This window comes from Anthonomus grandis, chromosome 4 (genome assembly GCF_022605725.1).
Source record: "Anthonomus grandis grandis chromosome 4, icAntGran1.3, whole genome shotgun sequence".
Classification (NCBI taxonomy): domain Eukaryota; kingdom Metazoa; phylum Arthropoda; class Insecta; order Coleoptera; family Curculionidae; genus Anthonomus; species Anthonomus grandis.
Window position 1 is genome coordinate 15,014,268 of NC_065549.1, and position 19,986 is coordinate 15,034,253.

General features: G+C 31.8%; 2 protein-coding genes and 1 long non-coding RNA gene across 5 annotated transcripts in view; 1 reads left to right on the forward strand and 2 right to left on the reverse strand.

The window, feature by feature from the left end:
- The window catches only part of LOC126735292 (condensin complex subunit 2), a 37,002-nt gene that overhangs the window by 14,375 nt on the left and 2,641 nt on the right, over positions 1 to 19,986 (reverse strand). The window contains exons 2-5 of one of the 2 annotated variants that reach the window (XM_050439240.1): positions 16,110 to 16,234; positions 15,874 to 16,032; positions 8,355 to 8,571; positions 7,995 to 8,259 (exon numbers count right to left, since the gene is read on the reverse strand). In XM_050439240.1, the coding sequence (XP_050295197.1) occupies positions 7,995 to 8,259; positions 8,355 to 8,571; positions 15,874 to 16,032; positions 16,110 to 16,217 (749 nt within the window). In that variant the 5' untranslated portion in view covers positions 16,218 to 16,234. Of the gene's footprint in view, positions 1 to 7,994; positions 8,260 to 8,354; positions 8,572 to 15,873; positions 16,033 to 16,109; positions 16,239 to 19,986 lie in introns of both variants that reach the window. The other variant, XM_050439239.1, reaches the window with a different exon arrangement.
- Positions 8,578 to 15,867, reverse strand: LOC126735293 (uncharacterized). Of its 2 annotated transcripts, none has more exons than XR_007660362.1 (2): positions 14,351 to 15,867; positions 8,578 to 8,800 (listed from the first exon to the last, which is right to left on the reverse strand). XR_007660362.1 is itself a non-coding variant. In XM_050439241.1 (2 exons), exon 2 carries the CDS (start codon positions 12,117 to 12,119, stop codon positions 11,265 to 11,267), a length of 855 nt encoding a protein of 284 aa, XP_050295198.1. In that variant the 5' UTR covers positions 12,120 to 13,055; positions 14,351 to 15,867; the 3' UTR covers positions 11,142 to 11,264. The 2 variants fall into 2 exon arrangements, 1 of the variants encoding a protein (XP_050295198.1); XM_050439241.1 differs by lacking the exon at positions 8,578 to 8,800 and adding an exon at positions 11,142 to 13,055.
- Positions 9,367 to 18,607, forward strand: LOC126735294 (uncharacterized). Its single transcript, XR_007660363.1, has 3 exons — positions 9,367 to 9,527; positions 17,798 to 17,925; positions 18,218 to 18,607. It is a non-coding gene; the product is annotated as an uncharacterized LOC126735294 (long non-coding RNA).

Here is a 19,986-nt window from a genome sequence, read left to right on the forward strand (position 1 = left end):
CTTTATGGAGTTTAATATTTAAGTTTTGATATTTATAACTCATAATAATTGTGCACCCCTGTATACATTCCGTCCATCACTGGTAATGACAATTTCTTGCATTCCTTTTTAATTTTTTTATCAGAAATCAGAATCAGATCAAATATTTTCAATGTTAGGTTTCCATTCTGATCCATTATCACAGTAAGGATATCTATGATGAACTCTTTCAAAATTAAATTAAATATATTTTTACTCATTATTACGGCAATAGCACAAAACCCAAATCAAATGCTGCAATCTATTAGATTTACCGTGGATTATTAATTCCAAAACGACACATATAATAATCTTATCCTATGAATCAGCTTACTCTAAATACAGAAAACAAGGTTGATATTTCTATGTAGTCGACATGAAAAAAACGGCCAAACCCAAGTAAATTTCATAACTCAACAATTTTATAATCTTACAGAGGTAACTAAAAATGGCTTCACTTTTTTTTAAAATAAATTTAATCGGAGGATATTTCTTATATCTACTGGTAAGCTATTTTGCATATTTGGTCAATGCAATTCATTCTTTTTCCTAGTGGAGTAGGAATATATACTATTCAAATTATAAAATTTAATTGAGGAATCTTTGATTTTACTTAAAATAGGAAGTACATAAAGAATAATTTTGAATTTGAATTTATGAAAATTGTTTTTTATGAAGTCTAAAAATTCTTAATTTAATCAATATATATATTCTAAATTATAGGTATTATAGCAACGTGATACTTTAAACATACCAGGTGACTCAGAAAAAAAGGGAACCCTTAATAACTTTTTTATTTTTCAAGATAAATAAATGAAATTTGGTATATCAATAGAATAGTTATAAGAGCATCTTTTGACATATTCTATTGTTTTCCACCACTTCCAGTTTAACAGGAAGTGACACTAACTTTCTTATTTTAAATGGGACACTTGTTATATTATTACGTATTTCGATAGAAAATAATATTCTAAAAACAATTATACTATATTTGCTACCTTTTGTTTTACGCTCAGAAAAAATCGTTTTTTAAAATTTAAAAAAAAAAACGTCATAGGGGAAAGGTGTACAAAACGACATAGTGGGGAAAAATGACATACTTATTATATGTAACTTGCTAACGTCGTAAGAATATACGCGTGCGCTAAATTGGATCATAAATTATTTACCCAACAGGTTCCAACCACTTCAGTTTGTCTCTGCTCACTAACGGAGGTGTACGCTCGATATTTCTAAATTTGTGGTGCAAAAATATTTTTCGCGCTTTGTTTAATTTGGTTATAATACTAGACAACATTTCGCTAGGTAAGTTGTTTTATTTTAACTGATTATTTAAACAATTTTTTTTAACATTTAGTAATAAGAGATTTACAAGAGGAATAAGGCAAATATTAGAAAAACATTTTTTTTTGTTTTCTCTAGTCGTGTAAAATGACATAGTGCGTTGTCGGCTAAAATGACATAGTATGTCATTTTGCCCGACTTATAGAAATAATTTTTTATTTGTTATTGCAGATTGTCATGCCCCGATTGTACGAAAGACAAATAGGCAGTCATGGAGTACAGATTCGATGTTAAAAGCCATAGAAGCGGTCAATAATGGTGAAATGGGCTGGTTAAAGGCATCTAAGACTTACGGGGTACCACAAGCAATCCTACGAAGACATGCTTTAAAAACAAATAAAACAATAAAGACGGGGGAAAAACGCCTCGGTAGATTTAAGCCTACTTTTCCACCAGAAGTAGAACGGCAGTTAGTTGAACATCTAAAACTTCTAGAGTCAAGATTTTTTGGACTTACAAGGAAGGATGTGTTAAGCTTGGCCTACCAGTTAGCTTTTAAAAATGGCTTTCAATACAACTTTAACCGTGAGAAGAAAACGGCAGGAAAAGATTGGCTGCGAGAATTCCGAAGAAGAAATCCGGATATAGCATTACGTAAGCCAGAGGCGACATCTGCTGCTAGAGCACAGGCTTTCAACAAACAAGATGCTCGTTTTTTTGAGATTCTAGAAAAGGTGATTAAAAAAGAAAATATCAACCCACTTAACATATATAACGTCGATAAATCAGCACTCTCTACTGTGCAAAACCTTTCATTACTTCTCGTCAAATTCAGATAGAATTACAGGCTCTAGGGATTTGTAATGTGTCCTCAAGGACTGTAAGACGAAGGTTGGTAGAAGAGAATCTATTTGCACGTAGGCCAGCAAAAAAACCATTACTTGCAAAAAAGAATCGCTTAGCCCGATTGGAATTTGCCCGTTAGCATATACACTGGACAAAGCATGAATGGAAACGTGTTTGCTGGAGCGACGAATCGAAGTTTAAGTTGTTTAATTCCGATGGAATTCAATATGTTAGACGTCCTTCTGGCCAGCGTTTGAATCCCAAGTACACAAAACCCACAGTTAAGTATAGAGGTGGATCAGTGATGGTTTGGGGTTGCTTCTCAGGTTATGGAATGGGCCCGTTACATCGCATAGAGGGCATAATGGACAGGTTTATGTACAGGGATATTCTCAGAGATGTTATGTTGCCCTATGTCGAAGACAATTTACCATTGAGATTCCAATTCCAGCAAGATAATGACCCGAAGTATTCCTCCAAAATTATGAAGCAATTTTTCGAAGAAGAAAAAATACCAGTTTTAAAATGGCCATCCCAGTCACCCGATCTTAATCCCATCGAAAATTTATGGGAAATTGTAGATCGTGATATTAGGGATACAAACTATTCAAATAAAGGTGAATTATTCGAACGGTTGCAACAGAAATGGAAAAATATTGGTTTTAAACTCATAGACAATCTTATTGAATCAATGCCACGTAGATGTCAGGCTGTAATAGATAATAATTGGTATTTTACAAAATACTAATATAATGTAATAGTTTAGTTTGTAATTAAAAAAAAATACTTGGAAAAAAAAAGAGTATTGGTTGTTTTTAAAATTTTTCTATCTACTTTTGTCCAGCGTATATTTAGTTATTTCTTATTATTTACAAAATTAGGTGATTGTTTCTAAAGAATGTTTTATTATTTTTATACATGTTTATGTTGACTATAATATACTTAAATATCTTTATTATAGAATTTTTATTTCCTTTGATTTTTTTAAAAAACCATTTATCTATCTACTTTTGGCCATTACTCTAGGTATTTTTAATTAACAATACGCCCCCTCAATGCTAAAACTAGATAACTCCATTTTGGGATATATGGAGTTATCCACAATTTCCCGCTAAACATTTTGTTCTTTATTAAGCGCTATAATTAGATATCTGCCAGGATAACTAGAAAGTACATAAATTAAGTCACAAAAAGTAGTTAACTTCAACATTCCTTGTTTTTCCTCTAGTTTGATATTTCTGTAGCTTTTGAGGCTGCTATTTGAGGTACCACTGATAACTTGTGGCAAATAGTGATATTGTCTTTTTGCTTTTTTCTTGAAAAACCAGCGTCTTTAAATGAAAAAACATGACTTCTAGAAGTAAAAGGATACTGGAAGCATTAATGCATATTAAAGGTAAGTTAAAATAAGCCAAAAAAAAAGCAACTCAAAAAAAGCAAGCATGTATATTAGTTAAATTCCAAAAAAGTAACGTTATGTAAAATAAGACACAGACAGTTTATATTTCTGTTGTTCTATTTAAAAGCATTACACCGAATTTCTTTCTTTGAGAAGCAGAACTGAATGAATCGAGAGAATTGTGTCCATTTAGACTGCAAAAATTGAGTTTAACAGATACCAAAGGTAAGTTTCTTTTATTGTTTAAAAGGTTTATCAATGTTAAGAAGTGACAAAGAGTCTTTTTTTGGCTTTTAGACCATTATAAATATGTTTTCTAGTGAATAATGATCTACCAAACACAGAGAACATTGCTAGATTGGCTACCACGGATTTTCAGCCTCCAGGATCAATAAAACCCAAGGTATAAAGTTACTATGATATAAGCTGTTCCTTAATTAAAACGTGTGTTTTTAACAAAAAGGCTAGATATGACTATTTTGCAACCTTGAAAAAGTGCTCCGATATTGAGTCCTTTTCTCCAGAACACTCATATTTTATTCAATCAAGCTCTTCAAGTGAATCGAACATGAAAATAAAAAACAATTACAAAGAAAGGTCTTGATACGAGAAAAAGTTATGAGAAGAAATTCGGAACGTGTAAGTAAAAAGAAAAAATCGTAGTCAAAGTTAACAAAAAATTATAAAGGTATGGAGGAATTTCCATGTCGTACTAGTAAGCCTAGAAAAAGAAGAAAGAACTTTAAAAATTACAGTGGAAATGTATCAAGAAAAAGAAGACTGCATGGAGAGACCTGTGTCATCAGAAGGAAAATTTGTACCAGGTAGATCATTGAAGATCCTTAGTCACCAGGATAACTCTATCGTGGGATCAACCTTGGCAATTATAAATATATTGGAATTCGTACAATGTTACAATGTAAGAACGTCCTTAATGTCAATGGAAGAACTCTGGATTTGGTAATAACCAATTTGTCTGAGTGTGAAGATCATTTGAGTAGTTTTTCATTTGTTGAATGCGATTGTTATCATTCTTCATTAATTTTCAATTTAAAGGGTAAATTACCTCAGACTAATAATTTCACCCACAATTTATTAGTACAGAATTGTCTAAATTTTAGACGTGATATATCCAATGTTATATAGCTTAATCGAAGCTGCTGACTGGCGGGAGTTGTTAGCCTCTGAATCCTAATTTATCTTGCGACAGCTTTTATAGCTTACTTAATGAAATATTTCATAGAGCAGTTCCTCTTAAAATAGTTAAAAAACATAAATTTCTAATGTGGTTTAATTCATTGGTCTCATTTCATTCCGAAAAGAACTTAAAAACATATATTTATCATCCGATGATTCAGAAATAAATTTTTGTTTGTACTGTGTGTGACTGGAGCTCCTATCAAATCCCCATTTTGAAAATAAAGTTACTTTATCATAACTTGTCACCGATTGTATTTCCAAAACTTCCTTTTGCGTTTGAATTAATTTGATTGCTATATGATTCAAAAGAGATTGTACGGGTACTGCGGCTTCAGTGACCTTAATGTCTTTTGGATACTAGGTGCCTTCTTCTTCCTGTACCAGTTTATATGATGGAAAAATTGCTGATGCATAACTTCTAACTAACTCGTACTGTCTTCTGGAGAGTTGAGCCTCAAAAATAATGACACAGCCTCTCTCGATGATATGTTTGTTGTTTTAGCCATATAACTTATATTTAGGCAGTCTTTTGCGTAATCCGCGTTTTCAGAAACTTTTTTTATTACTGCAGCCTCATTTGACCTTCCAGTAGCTCTTAGTGGGCTTTCACACCAAAGTAGCATGCGACGTACGACTCGCTGCTTGGAAGCAAGAAGCACGTCGCAACTAGCATCTTTCACGTTTAGCTTTACACCGAAGCCGCAAATTGCGACTTATCTTCAGTTCTGTGTTGGTAGTGTACAATAACAAAACAATATTGAAAATGTCGTCGGAAGACACTTTTGTGTTAATTGCTACTATGATTGCAAGAAGAAGAAGAAGGAAAAAAAGAAGAAAAGTTTGGATTCATCCGTCTTTACGTGATAATGCTGACACGGATAGCACTTTCATTGTATCCCAGCATCTACAATTACATCCTCAAAAATTTCAAAACTTCTACAGGATGGAACAAACAACATTCAAGAAGCTTGTTGATCTAATGAAACCATCAATGCAGTTACAGGATACAAATTACCGAAGAGCTATTACTATGGAGGAAAGACTTCTTATATTTTTGAGGTAGGTAGGTAATAAACCAGTTAATGCATGAAAATAAACCAGAAGACAATTTGCTAAAACATGTTTTTATTCTACATATACTCAAAAAACTTATAAATCACTAAATCGCTACTGCGTCAATGATTGATCATTTTGGTTAGGTGTATTAGCGTCATAAGCAGGCTGATTATGTGATGTATAGTTTGCAAACTTGTAGCAACCTACTAAGCAACTGTTGCAACTAGTAGCAAACTTGCCTCCGAATGATGATTAGGGTTGGGTTCTTCTCTCGGTTCTTCTGGACCGGCAGCTGTGGAATCATTTTTATCATCGTCTATTATACTACCCTGAACGGTCTCAACCATTTCATCTTCATTGGCCTCAGTTGGCAAATGGCCCGATTGAGGTCTTGATTTGGTGAATGGTAATACGAATTGCATAATGTCCCATAAGTAATACGGCTTTTTTGATTTAGCTGAATCTCCACTTTTTCCAGCACGCTGTTTCACATATCTCGTGAGGCTACCTCGAAGTGTTTTCCATTTTTTTTGCATTCAGATGCTAAAACAAAACGTATGTCAATAAATTAGTGTAGTCCGCAGCTTATAATTTATTTCAGTTTATACTATTATTGTAATTAATACTGATTATGATTTTGGTTTATCAAATATTTTATTTGCTTCATTTTCAGGTTTCTCGCAACTAGTATGACGTTTACAGCGCTTCACTTTAAATTTTATCGAGGAATTTCAACAATAAGTAGCATTATTGCGGATACTGCTGAAAAATTATGGATAGTTCTCCAACTGCAATATATGGCATTACCTACAGTGGAGCAATGGAAAGAGATTTCTACCAGATATTATGAACTGTGGAATATGCCAAATTGCTTGGGATCTTTAGACGCGAAACACATAAGAATAAAGTGCCCTAAAAAATCAGGTTCATCATATTATAATTACAAAGGCTACTCTTCAATAGTTTTAATGGCAAGTGCGGACGCAGATGGCACTTTTGTGAGTGTTGGTGACTACGGTAGAAATAGCGATGGTCGTGTGATTAAATCTTCCGGTTTTTTTCGCGCCCTGACAGAAAATAAATTGAACATTCCACCTCCTACTGCCTTACCCAATGATGAGAATAATTCGATTCAATGTCCTATGTTTTTTATAGGAGATGAAGCATTTCCGCTTCATAAAAATATTATGGAACCTTACCCCAGAAGAACCCTAACCAACTCGTTTCTGCTCTCAATTGAGCAGTTTTACGACGCTTTGATTTATCCGAGCACAAATCAAATGATAACAATGGCCTTCCACCTTATTACCAGTATTATCCGCTCTGGGTATGTATTATTTTTTAGTCATTTGATTTGCAGCCGAGTTTTCTTAGTGCCGTTCTTAAGTGGTTAATTAGTTAAGTTTTGGCAGCAACAAAGTTCACCACCTCTCCAAATTTGCTATCAAATGCCTTGTACTTACTTTTTCCAAAAACTTCTAATAAAATTCGCCTCTTAATTTGAATTTGGCAAGGCATATCTATAACAAAAAAATTTTAAAAACTAAAAAAAAAAATAAAAATTTCTTCAAATTGCGCAACTCGCCTTTACTTTTGGATCCACATTTATAAAGTCAAAGGTCCATAAAATATTGTGGCACTGTTAAATCAAAAAGCGAGTTGCACAATTTTAAGATAAAGAGAAAAAAGGGAATAAATGCAAAAATTTAAATATTACCTATATATATATTCCAGTCCAGATATTCTTATATGTGTAAAAACTACATACCTTGGTTATCATTTGCCATATTTCAGCTTAATTAAAAATTTCAAAATTACATATAAACAGAATTCACTTCACTTTCCGTTTACTTAAAACGCTCAGATTCGATAACCGTCTATTGCCAGACAATAACATGTAAAAATATTTTATTGATAAGAATAAATAAAAAAGTGTGTAGATTAAAAATATAAACAACATTCTTCTTAATATACTAGGGTTAAAGTTTCGAGTTTTGGGCACGAGTCTCATATTACCTTGTCCCCAATGTGTCTGCAACTTTGTTAAAAAAATGTTTTTAATTTATAGTCTTAAACCTGTGCCCTCCATTTAGTTTAATATTATATTTCTTGTAGTTTTTAGAATTTTAAGAATATTATTCAACTAAACTCAAATATTTTACAAAAGCAAAAATTTTGAAAAATTACTTACATTGGTGATCCACATAATCCAACGTTATTCATTAAATGTTTATAGGTTAATAGATTCTGCACTGAACTTAACTTGGCATCAGGTCGGATTGAAAATTCTTCTAAATCAATCTTAGGAATTCTTTTTCCAGGCACAACAGGTAGTGAGTCTTCAGGAAATAAAACATGTTCTTTGTTAGAGCACAATTTATAACCTTTTTTTGGTTGCCTCTTCTTTTTCGGACGAACAGTTTCATCCGGACCTTGTTCCGTATTTTCTTCAATATCTAAATGAAATAATAATATATATCAATAATGAAAAAGTTAAAAAATGTAAAACGATAATCAGGTTAAATTTCTTAGGTAAAGTAGCTATTCTTACTATCATCATCCGTTTGTTTTGAGGCAAAAACTCTTGCCCAATGCGAAGCCAGTTTCAATGCGTCTGAGTGTAAATTATCTACTTTTATACCGTAAACTTTTCCAGCGACTTCTAAAGAACTTCCGGCAATATTTAATACATCATTACTGCCAGATTTTACAAGCTGCTTTAGGCAATCGAATACTTTAAGATTCCACACATTAGCAGCATTAATTTTCTGAAAAAAAAATCACATCTCTTAATACTTTTAATTTAATTTTACTTCAGTTCAAAACCATTTTATTACCCATAATGAACATTATATACATATAAATTTAGGAAATACCAACAATATAGAGATGTTTATATTATAGGTAATGTATGGATAACACACACAAGCACTGTGTGTGACGTGCATCCCGTTAAAGCATTTTGCTATCCTATGTTGAACCTTAACAATCTTCAGTCTAAAAATTGAAAAAAATTAGTAACACTCAGAAAACAGACACGTTAATATACAACGTGCCCAAGATAAGGAGAATTAGTACAAGGATCTCGATAACCATGAGAGATAGAAAGTTGGTTAAATAGGAAGAATTTAGCGGCTTTGGGTGCTCAGTAATATGCCGCTTTAAAATCTAAAAAATCCCGAGTAGTTCCGGAGATATCCGAAAAAAACTGAATTTTAGAAAAAAAAGTTATTTTAGAATTATTTTCTGCTGAGTTAATTACAAAAGATTTTTGAAAATAAATGACACTTTTTTTCCCTCTTTAAGATGCCGTTATTGAATTTTAGGTCCGACGTTTCGCCTTCGTGCCATCAAGTTTTTTTTTTTCAAATACAGAACTGGTTTTTCTATATCAAATATTAAAAGTGCTTTTAATTCTGAATTCAATGATATATCACAAGTTGTAGACCTTTTTTAAGCATTATTAAATATTTTCGATGCCTTAAAAGACAGTAGGCTTTAGAAACAAAATGGTATTCATAGAGATGCTTGAGATTTGACATTGACTTGTTGATGGATTATATCACTGTATATATTTCAATTTATTTTGTAAAAATGTTTTCGAATGAAGAAAACATTTGACATGCTAGCTTGTTACATTTTAACTTATCGAAATTGTTATAACGCGGAGCAGATGTATTTGAATAAATATCCCGAAGATGGCGGCCAAACAGAAGAACTTTTAGTAAGTTAGATGTTGTTGCCTTTTTGTCTAATATATGGAAATTATCTACATCCATTTAACTTTAAATGTTGGCTTCTTTATAGAGTATCTGGTCATATTTTATAGAAAAAAAAATTATTCATATTTTATTAAGATATGAATAATATACAGTGCATCCCAAAAGTTATGTCTAAATTCATTTAAAATTCAGGGGTGCGTTCGAAAAAAAAACGCTCGGATCCGTCGATTTTTATTTCAAGTTGCGCATTTTTGTACGTGAAGTGTGTATACACAGGGTTGCTCAAAAATAAATTACGACCATCAACTTAATTTTTTCAAATGAAAGCACCTTTTTCTTATATCATCTTTGAATTTCGCGTGGAATTCTACTTATGATAAATATTTAGTGGGAATTTTGGTAGGATTTAGTTTTTTGGAGGAAAATATTTTATAATTCTTTTTGGAAAATAAAATTTTATGGGTAACATAACTAGCGAGAAAAATTAACTGGATGGTTCGCATATCTTGTCTGTTCATAAATTTTCTTTGCGCGAGAAAGACGGATGTAATACTGAGGTACAGATATAAAAGCGAGAATTTCTTGTAGAGCGACGAAGACGCAAGATGAAGGAACCACGCGATAGAAACAAATGTTCTTTCTTTGCATCACTATGCATATGAAATAAATAAGGTTCTTATTTAACCGCATGGTCTATAAACCGAAAGTGTCATACATTTTAAGCATTGTAATATAGTTTAGTAGGAAATAATTTTTTTAAACCCATTTTTAGTGGCAAACTGGACGCCCTCTAGTAGGAAAGAATCCGACGTATCTGGCAATATTGCGTTATACTAAAAACAGAAAAATTTTTATACATGCTGTCTCACTCTTGTGATGCAATATATGTCGTGGAACAAAGATGAGTCTAATTGCCGTGCAATCAAGTGATTTTTATTGCCTGTGTACGATTTCTTTACAAGATTTTAATATTGTTACTGAACTAAAATCGAAATCATTATTCAACGCATTTACAAAAATGATAGTTCCTGCGCAAGTGATAAATTATTTAAAATGACCAAAATTGATTATTAGCGATAATTTAAAAATTTACTGGTCAATTTTTTTTTATTTAGTGAGTTTTCATATAACATGAAAGCATTGTAATTATGGATTTTAAAATGAAAATGGAAACTAATCGTTTAATTTTCCTAATAAGTAATTAAAGAGAGATATCATTTTCTAATAAAAACGGGTGTAGAATTTTTTTTATTTAATAACTTGTAAACTGCCTGATTTTTTTTAATTTTGCGTATTCTCATATTATACTGAAAGCTTTAATTATGCAAAATTTTAATTGTTGTCTTCAATTTTAAAAGTCATTGCAATACTTTAATACTAGGGTTGTGGATTTGACCGGTCAACTTTTTTTTGGTCAAATGACTGGTCAAATTTCCAGTTGCCAGTATGCAGTGGATGGATCTAACTACATTCCACATTTATATAAAGACAGCAATAATTGTTTTAAAGAAATTTTGCTTGTTGAGTATTTAATACCTAAATTTTCGAAATCTTGTACAGGGTAATCAAGTGAACGGTATACTTTGGTCCATCCAGGGATACATTATATAAATCAATAAAAATAAGTAGTTTATTTTTCAATATCCATGAATAATATAATTAACATAAAAACGCAAACACTTAAAATTAAACAAAAAATATCAATCTCAGTTATTAATCTGAATTATTATGAGTGTAGTTTAGTTAAGGAGTGTAGCTAATGGAAGATTCTCATTTTCGGAGTCGGAGTCTAGCTGCTCGGCTTCGGAAGACAAAGAAACATCAGCTTCGGAGGATGAAGATATATTTAAGTCGGGTATTTTTTCACATTTATTAATAATATTTAAATTGTATTTAACATAGACCAGCTTTCCGGTCAGTCTATTTCTCAATTTACTATGGAGTACTCCCCATGTTGACCAGTTCCTTTCACACGAAGCTGAAGAGGCCGGTATTTTTAGTAACTTTATAGCTACATCGTGAAGTACCGATTTCTTTTGCCAACTCTCCCACCAAGTTGATGGAGTAATATCCGATGACGTTTTACAAACTGATTTGGTACTTTTTACTGCTATCCATATTATTCCATTGTTAAATTCATTTGTTGCTGCTCTAAAATTTGAAATTTCCCCAATTACGTCAACCTCAGATTTATCGAGGCTAAGTTGTATTATTAGATTCGTAGCACGTTGCAGCTCATCTGGGGTTAAATTTCCTCCCTTATACCTAGGTTCGAGTACATATGCTGCATTGTGAGTGTCGGTGCAGGCCTTATCGATTCTTTTTATTACCGATTTAGTCGTCAGTTTTTGTTTATTTTGAAGAAATTGACTTTCTGAAACAAATGCATTAAAGTGTTCTTTCAAGAGAAACAGCTTGTGCCGAACATCTGACAAAGTAGCAGTAGTATTTTCCATGAATCTGATCAAACGAACAACAGGATTCAGTAACTCAATAAATTTAACGTTTCTATCCCAAAATACATCATCATTCAATATGGCAGATTTTATTTTATTTGTTGCTAGTGTCTCATAATAACTGGATGAATTAAACATTCTTTAAGTAGCTGATTATTCACGTGTATGCTTTCCATACACGTGACTGTACTGCTCCATCTAGTTGCGACTGGTAATTTCAGAAATTGAAAATTACCGCCCTGCTTTTCACTTAAAAGGGCGTTGGAAATATGTTTTAATTTTTAAAAAATCACAATCTCCTTACAAACACTAAGATGATCAGAGAGGGTTTTGAGCGATTCAATATCTTTGAGCAGTAAATTCGGAATGTGAGAAACACAGCCATACGTTTGTAGATTTGGGAATGTTTCTTTTAATTGGGCCCAGGCAACTTGCATATTTGCTGCGTTGTCGGTTACCAGAGAAGTAATTTTATTTTCACCGATTTCTTTAATTACCCTTGTAATTTCACTGGCAATGTATTGGCCTGTGTGTCTAATTGCCTTGGGCTGTGAAAAATCATACAAAAAATCTCCATTATTCGTATGCACCATGTAGTTTATTAAACCTTCGTTTCTAATATTTGTCCAGCCATCACTCATTAAAGTTATATTATCTTCACTATCAAGAATATCTTTGATGTTGTTTCTTATTTTGTTAAAGCACCTGTCGAGGTGTGAGGTTGCCATAGTTTTTCTGTCAGGAATTTTAAAAGCTGGTCGCAATTTTCCAAAAAATGTTTTCCATTTGTCTGATTGATTCGAACATTGACAGGGCGCAATTTGATGACTAAACAGCTTCGCAAAAAAATGTTTGTAACTCAGATTGCTCAGATTCGCTTACCGTGTCAACAAATGATGTTAATTTTTGCATTTTTCTACAATTAATAGGTGGCTGAGAGGAACCAGATGAAGTACTTGGAATTTCATGAGGAATTTAATTGATTTCTGTATGTGGCTTCTTGCTTTTCTTGGGAAATATTGCTTCGTCTTCATCTTCGAAGGATTCATTCAAACTGGTCTTTGCCTTGTCCATCTGAAAACAAAATAATAAAATAAGACACTCGTGCGATCGTGCCTAATGGTGTAATGTGTAATTCAAATTCAAATTCAAAAGACTTTCATTACCACTTAAATATTGTACATAGAAAATATTTTTTTTTTATTACAAGAATTTACACAATGCTAGGAGTAATGCGGACTGAACTGCGATTATAAAAACAATCGATAACACATACACGAGCTAGCGCGCATGTGCTGCTCAGACCGTTAAAACATACTAACCTAATTACAACTAAAAGAAGAATAAAGACTTTCCCAATTATAATTATTTAGAAAATAAGTCATTAAACCCTAAAAACCCAAACAACAGGGCAACACGACGCAAAAATGATTAGATATTCCAAAATGAACCATTTAAAATTTTATTTTTATGCCTGCAAGATCAACAAGACCAGTGTTGATTTAAAAAGTAAGAATTCAAAAATAATATGGTTGCAATTAAATAAAAATAATTAAATTATATTTTTAATAAAAATTTGGTGGTGTGAATTTGTTAAAATGCCTAGGTATGTTAGTTGAGAATTAAGAAGAATTTCTTTAACATATGCAATAAATTTCTTTGCTGAACTATTTTTAATGTAATCCGGTAACTTGTTCCACATATGAATGCATGTGGTTATTTATTTATTTATTTATTTATTTAAGTACAAGTACAAGGCTCTCCTACAGATAGACTAAGCAATCACTGGTTATAATAATAATTAATTATAATTCATATTATTTTCGTTATTTTTTCAAAAATATTTGTACTGTACACTGTACACTATACCCAAACCCCAAAAATTGATGAAATCCTATTCCCTCAATCTCCAAAAACCAAAAACTGTAGACAACTCAAAACGAAGATCTTCATGAAAGCTATATTCTAAATTTATACCAATATAATTTGAATTTAGTTCACGATTGATTTTCTTTCTACTTTCTATATATTTTTTAAAATATTGGTATTTCGGGTATTCCCAAAAATTCTCCCACTATGCCCTCAGCCCATAAAAAAAGGAGCTCAAAACCTTCATACATAATGACATTTTATAAAAACATGTTTTTTGGTTCCATTGCAATAATTCCCCTTACTAAATTACTTTCAAGCACACAACAGCAAAGTAAAAAGTATATGTTAAAAATATTAGTAAAAAGCTTTTATCCGGAATTCCTCTTCCCAAGAAATAACATTTAATTTGTATTGCTTACAAGTTAATTAAAAACATATTACTCTTTTTGGGAAACTACCTAAATAATTAAATACTATTTATATGATAGTATACTTACATAATCTTGTCGAACCGCTTCTGGAACTGATTTGCACTTTTTGAGTATGTGATTCTGCATTCTATCGGCATGAGTGATGTAAACTGCTTCACAGTAGTTACATTTGCCTTTCACTTTAATTTCTACGCGAGTTTCCGTGAAACAATTCCAAATTTTGGTTTTGGACTTGCCCAAACTCATTGTAATTACGTTGTTAGTTCACAAAAATCCAATAATTATGAGTACAGCTCCAGCTACAATCTCTAACGCTAGTAAATACGAAATACGTTTTCAGTCGTTTTGTTGCGAGTGTTGAGATTCCCCGAATCAGGTGTATCGGATTTCGTAGAAGACGGTTGTGAGTAAATTGGACTGCTTTCAATAATGTATAAATATTAAAATGAAATTAATGCACTTACTTATATCATAAAACTCTAAATAAAACATAAATAAATGGTTTTTGAATATTTTATATATTTTGACCGAAATTGACTGGTCAAATAGGTGTTGGTCAATTGACCATGCCCAACTCTATTTAATACCCTAATTTTTTTTACTGTTTGTGCTTGTATTCCAGTTTTAAAGTTTTCACACTTTAAATGTGTAATAATTTTACAATCACGATTAGTATGTGCATTATTGTACTGTCCACATTGTAATTCAATTGTTTACTATTGTACTGAATGAAGACTTAAGGTTCCTACAGAACGTTCGCCGTTGAATTAAAAGCAAAAAAAATACAATTTTTCGCCAGTTAAGTAAAAAAATACAATTTTACAGTAGCTCACAACGGACATGGATGCATCTGCCCTGTGTGATGTCTGCTTTTCGCCCCTAGTGGTAGATGGAGTTCCCAATATCAAAGTCGTTTTTGAGAATGAAAAGAAATCAATAGTGAGAAAAAGCATAGCAATGAAATATAAAAAAGTGTATTATAGGTATTCCAGCCTTTAGATTATTAGATCTTAATAATATTAGTCTAGGCCTATCTATTACGACCCTAAAGGCCATGGGAGATAGTTGCCACTGATATTTTTTCTTTTGCAAATTCTAGCTATCTATAGTATTTATGATTCATAATTGAATTAGTTAGAGCTTGTCTCAATTAAAAGCAAATCGTCAACCAAAATCATGAAAAAAATTAAAATCAATTTTTGCAGGATGTTTGGATGTCCAGACCTTTTAATTTGCGACAATATTCCTTTTAACAGTCTTTCAATGCAGAAATTTGCTAAAGATTGGAATTTTAAAATAGTGCCAAGAAGCCCAAATTTTCCCCAGTAAATTGGTAAATGAATCTGTATCTTGAATTTGTTATAAGTAAAGCATTAATATCTGTGTAAAAAAAGATTGTTTAATTTAAAATAACTAATTTGTTTGGCCGTATTCGGCCTTTTTCTTCCAACAGATTTGAAAAATTTATATCGCTCTTTGTTACATTGATACCAATATTTGTTTAACACAAATATTTGATAAAAACTAAGAGACGACGTACAACCACAGCGCCATCACCAAAAAAAAATTATTGCATTCTGCACACTTACATTATCTTGATAAAGCTGATAAAATGTCTTTAATTGGGATTTTATTTCTTCCTGACTAAGTGCATTGGACGAATTGTTTATGACAGGTGTTACATTTCCTCCCAATGATCGATTTAGAACGGACCTTCTTCTCTCTGTTCTTTCCGCTTCGTCATTCGACTAAAGTAAATAAAAAGTGCAATAGGTTATTAAAAATTACACAAATAACATTTTATAGAAAATTCTGTTATAACTACCTCATTTAACACATGATCAGGTATATTTCCTGCTGCCCATCCTCTCCGAATAAACGAGAGTCTTTTATTAGTCCCTGGAGTTGAAGTAATCAAGCCTTCCACCGTCATTTTTCCAGCTTTCCAACCTGTCTATTATAAAATAAATTAAAATATTACGAATTAAAGCTACATATTCTGATAATTAAGTTTTCATGGAAAGAAATAAAATAAGACATTTGAGAAATCAGGTAACTTCATAGGATCTAAGACAATTGATTCATTTTAGGACTAGGTTCATAATATTTTGTGTTCTTCCATAAGCCATATAGAAAAACGCCGTATAAGAAAGTAATTTGTTAGTATTTTTAAATGTTTTATTACCAGATTTTAATATTTAGACTGTTTTTTAACAATAAAATAAACATTTTAGTTTTAAGCCATTATTTACTACATTTACTTGTTTTTATCATCTTATTTAAGTGTTAACATATATAAGAATATTATATTTTGTAACAACAACAGGTGTATATAAAATTTCATTTCAAGATACACATAAGTTATGAAATTAAAGGTTTTGTGGCTACTTTACTATGTAGAACTCTGTACTTGTTTGAGTTTGATGTTATTAGATAAAACAATAATAGAAAATGTGTTTGACAGACCGACGAATCATCAATATGAAATAATTAAACTAATAAAATTCTGATTATTGATAATTTAATAATCAGATACTTTTTTAGTATGTTTTAACTTAAGTTTTTGTATTTGAAATAAAAAGGTTATTGAGAACATATGATAATCCTTTATAATAATGTTGCAATTTTTTTCTCTGTCCAGTATCTCTATATGTTGGTAGAAAGCCTTTTTCTCTACTTAAAACAATATTCAACATTAATAAAAACCATTGTGAGGTAGGTAGTATAAGCATCTCTTACTGAAAACCATCTCACTAAAGATTGCATAACTTCCACAGATTATATTGCAGTTGATAATAAACTTGTAATAAAGTAAATAGATTTCCGTTACTATATATAATAAATACTTTTAATTCAGAAACTCCTTCTAGAAACCATTCTGTAAATCTGCAATGATTAAGCGGGGAAAAACCAAAGAATATTTAGGTCACTAAGCCCGTTATTAAGCTTCCATGGTTTAAAAATATATTTTAAAAATTCTACCAGGGTGATCTGCATCTATCTTGGATTGTTTGTTCAAATTTTGATAATGATGTGGCTTGTTAAGTCCCGTTCTATCGGATCATGAAGCAATTTTTTGTGAATTTTCCCTGTATCACCAAGCTTGCCAAACCATTTAAAAAACGCGGTGGTATTTTTTCTAAAAGAAATTTTAGTACCTTTTCTCATGCATATTTAGATATTAATTCAAATTCAAAACTTTTTTATTTGCCTTAAGGCCACAGAGTTATAGTTACAACAAAATAATAATAGAAAAAATATGACAAATAAGGACCAGCTCGCGATTATATAACCAATCCACGAGACTCGTTTGAATACAAGCTTATGTAGCACCGCTCTCTATAATACTTTTACAAGTAATATAGGGGTATAGTTCAAATATAAAAAGAACCAGGTTAACACATAAAATATAATTCTGATATATATAAGTGTAGGTAGGTGTATAGGTGCAAAATGGAAGAAAAGAACACCAAAGAATCAAGAAAAATCAAAGTAATGAAATGTATATTTCAGAAATATGAGAAAATCACTCGGACAAAAAGAAAGGTATATCTGAGAATCATCAATGTATTGCTGTATTTTGGCTTGTGTAAGGACACTGTGCATATCTGCTACATAAACAGAGAAAAGTGACCCCAAAGGTAGGTAAAAAAGTTGGATTTGATGGTATTGCCCAATTCTGTTTTTAAACAAATACATTGTGTTAAGATAAAATTTTAAAAAAATGATGGCATCCTTAGATAATAAAAAAAAATTGTTAATTTCTATACAGTCTTATGCTGCTATTGTATGGTGACACTCTGTGGAGGGACAACAAATTTTTAGTCCACAGCATAGAGATGTGCGGGTTGCAGCTGGAACAGCTTTATAGCTTTAAAAATCCTTTTTGATCTCTACACATTTTTCAAAACTTAATACAACTTTAACTTACAGAATAAAAGTAAATACCCTACAAATGCAGAAATCCATAGAATTACCACTTGTGGCAATGAAGAGCAGTTGTGGCAATGAAGAGCACTTGGTGACAGACCAAAGACTTGAAAAATGCCAAAAATCGTCCTGAGTTCCTTGCTGTTAAATTTTACAACAAGTTACATTACATCACAAGGCAAATACATTGCCTGCTGATGAGTATGGCAGCACAGATGAGTTTTTGTTGAAAAACTATAAACTATTTTTTTAAACTTAATGCAGTTACAGATATAAGCTTTAAGTATGCATTTAGTTTTAGAAAATTGATTACTGAGTTTTATTTGGATGTATGTAAATGTTTTTTATGTAATAACATGCGAGTTGAAATAAATAAAGGAGATTACATCTGCAGTAATGATTTATTAATGATGTAAACAAAACTTTACTCTCTTGTAGCACCTACTATTTGCAGATGACCTAAAATTTTGCAAAATTATAAAATCAGAGGAAGATGTTATATCATTACAGTCAAATCTTTATAGAGTGGGCACACAATAATCATTTATATCGGGATGTTAACACATGTAATTATACAGGCCTTGAATAAGTTAAAGCATAAATGGCATCCAGTTGCAGTTGATGGAGAGAGATCTTGGGGTAATTTTTGACCAAAAACATCCATTTAAAGACCAGTATTCTGCTATAACTAAACAAAGGTCTGCAGATGCTTTTTCCCCGAATACACTGATTCTGCTATATTATTCTATTGTAGGAACGCACTTATATGTCTCAGTGGTTTGATTACTGTTTTAGAATGTCCACATAATTCTCATGAGGCCTATAACTCATTTGTGACCCAAGCCGAGGAGAACATTGTCACTGATCCCTCATCATTTTGGTCTTTCGTTAGAGCTAAGAAAGGTCACTCTTCACTTCCATCTATCATGTGCGATGCCAATGATAATTCGTTACAAGGAACAGAAAATATTGTGCCACCTTTAGCCAAACTTTTTCAGAATGCCTATAAAGATCCAATCAACCTCGCAGAAATCCTCCTTCTAATTCCTCAGACCTCATTGACATTCTTTCATCAATTACCACTGAGGAAATTATTGCTGCTAGGTGGAGGCTAAAAAACAAGTTGACAGCCGGTCCAGATGGTGTTCCAAGTTTTGTTGCTAAAGACTGCATGTTTGTCCTTTGTCAGCCTTTATGTCATAGTTTTAACCTTATTTTAAAAACTGGCAAATTTCCAGGCATCTGGAAATGTGCTAAAGTAATACCAATTCACAAAAAAGACGATATAAACAGAATCGACAACTACCGACCTATCTCCATAGTTTGCAATTTTTCCAGAACATTTGAAACTATTGTTTATAACAGAATTCTTCCCCAAGTTCAATCACTACTCTCTATAGATCAGCACGGCTTTATTCCTAAAAGGTCGTGCATCACTAACCTCTGTAATGTGACTCATTTTATTTCTTCAGCCCTCGATAGAAAAAGTCAGGTTGATGTGGTGTATACTAATTTCAGTAAGGCTTTCGATCAGATAAATCATAGCATTCTGCTGGAAAAATTGAACAAGTAATTCAATTTCTCAGAAAGGCTAATTTCGTTGCTTTCGTCATACCTTATTGACCGTCTACAGTTTGTTGAGGTGGAAGGTTGCAGATCTAATACCTTTATTTCAACTTCTGGAGTCCCACAGGGATCCAATCTCGGCCCACTTCTTTTTATCTTTTATATTAATGATCTTATAGAACTGATTTCCTGATATTTTTCCTCGG

Coding starts and splice junctions, on each gene's coding strand:
- LOC126735293 (XM_050439241.1), bottom strand. CDS start 12,119: ATGTTTAATTCATCCAGTTATTATGAGACACTAGCAACAAATAAAATA.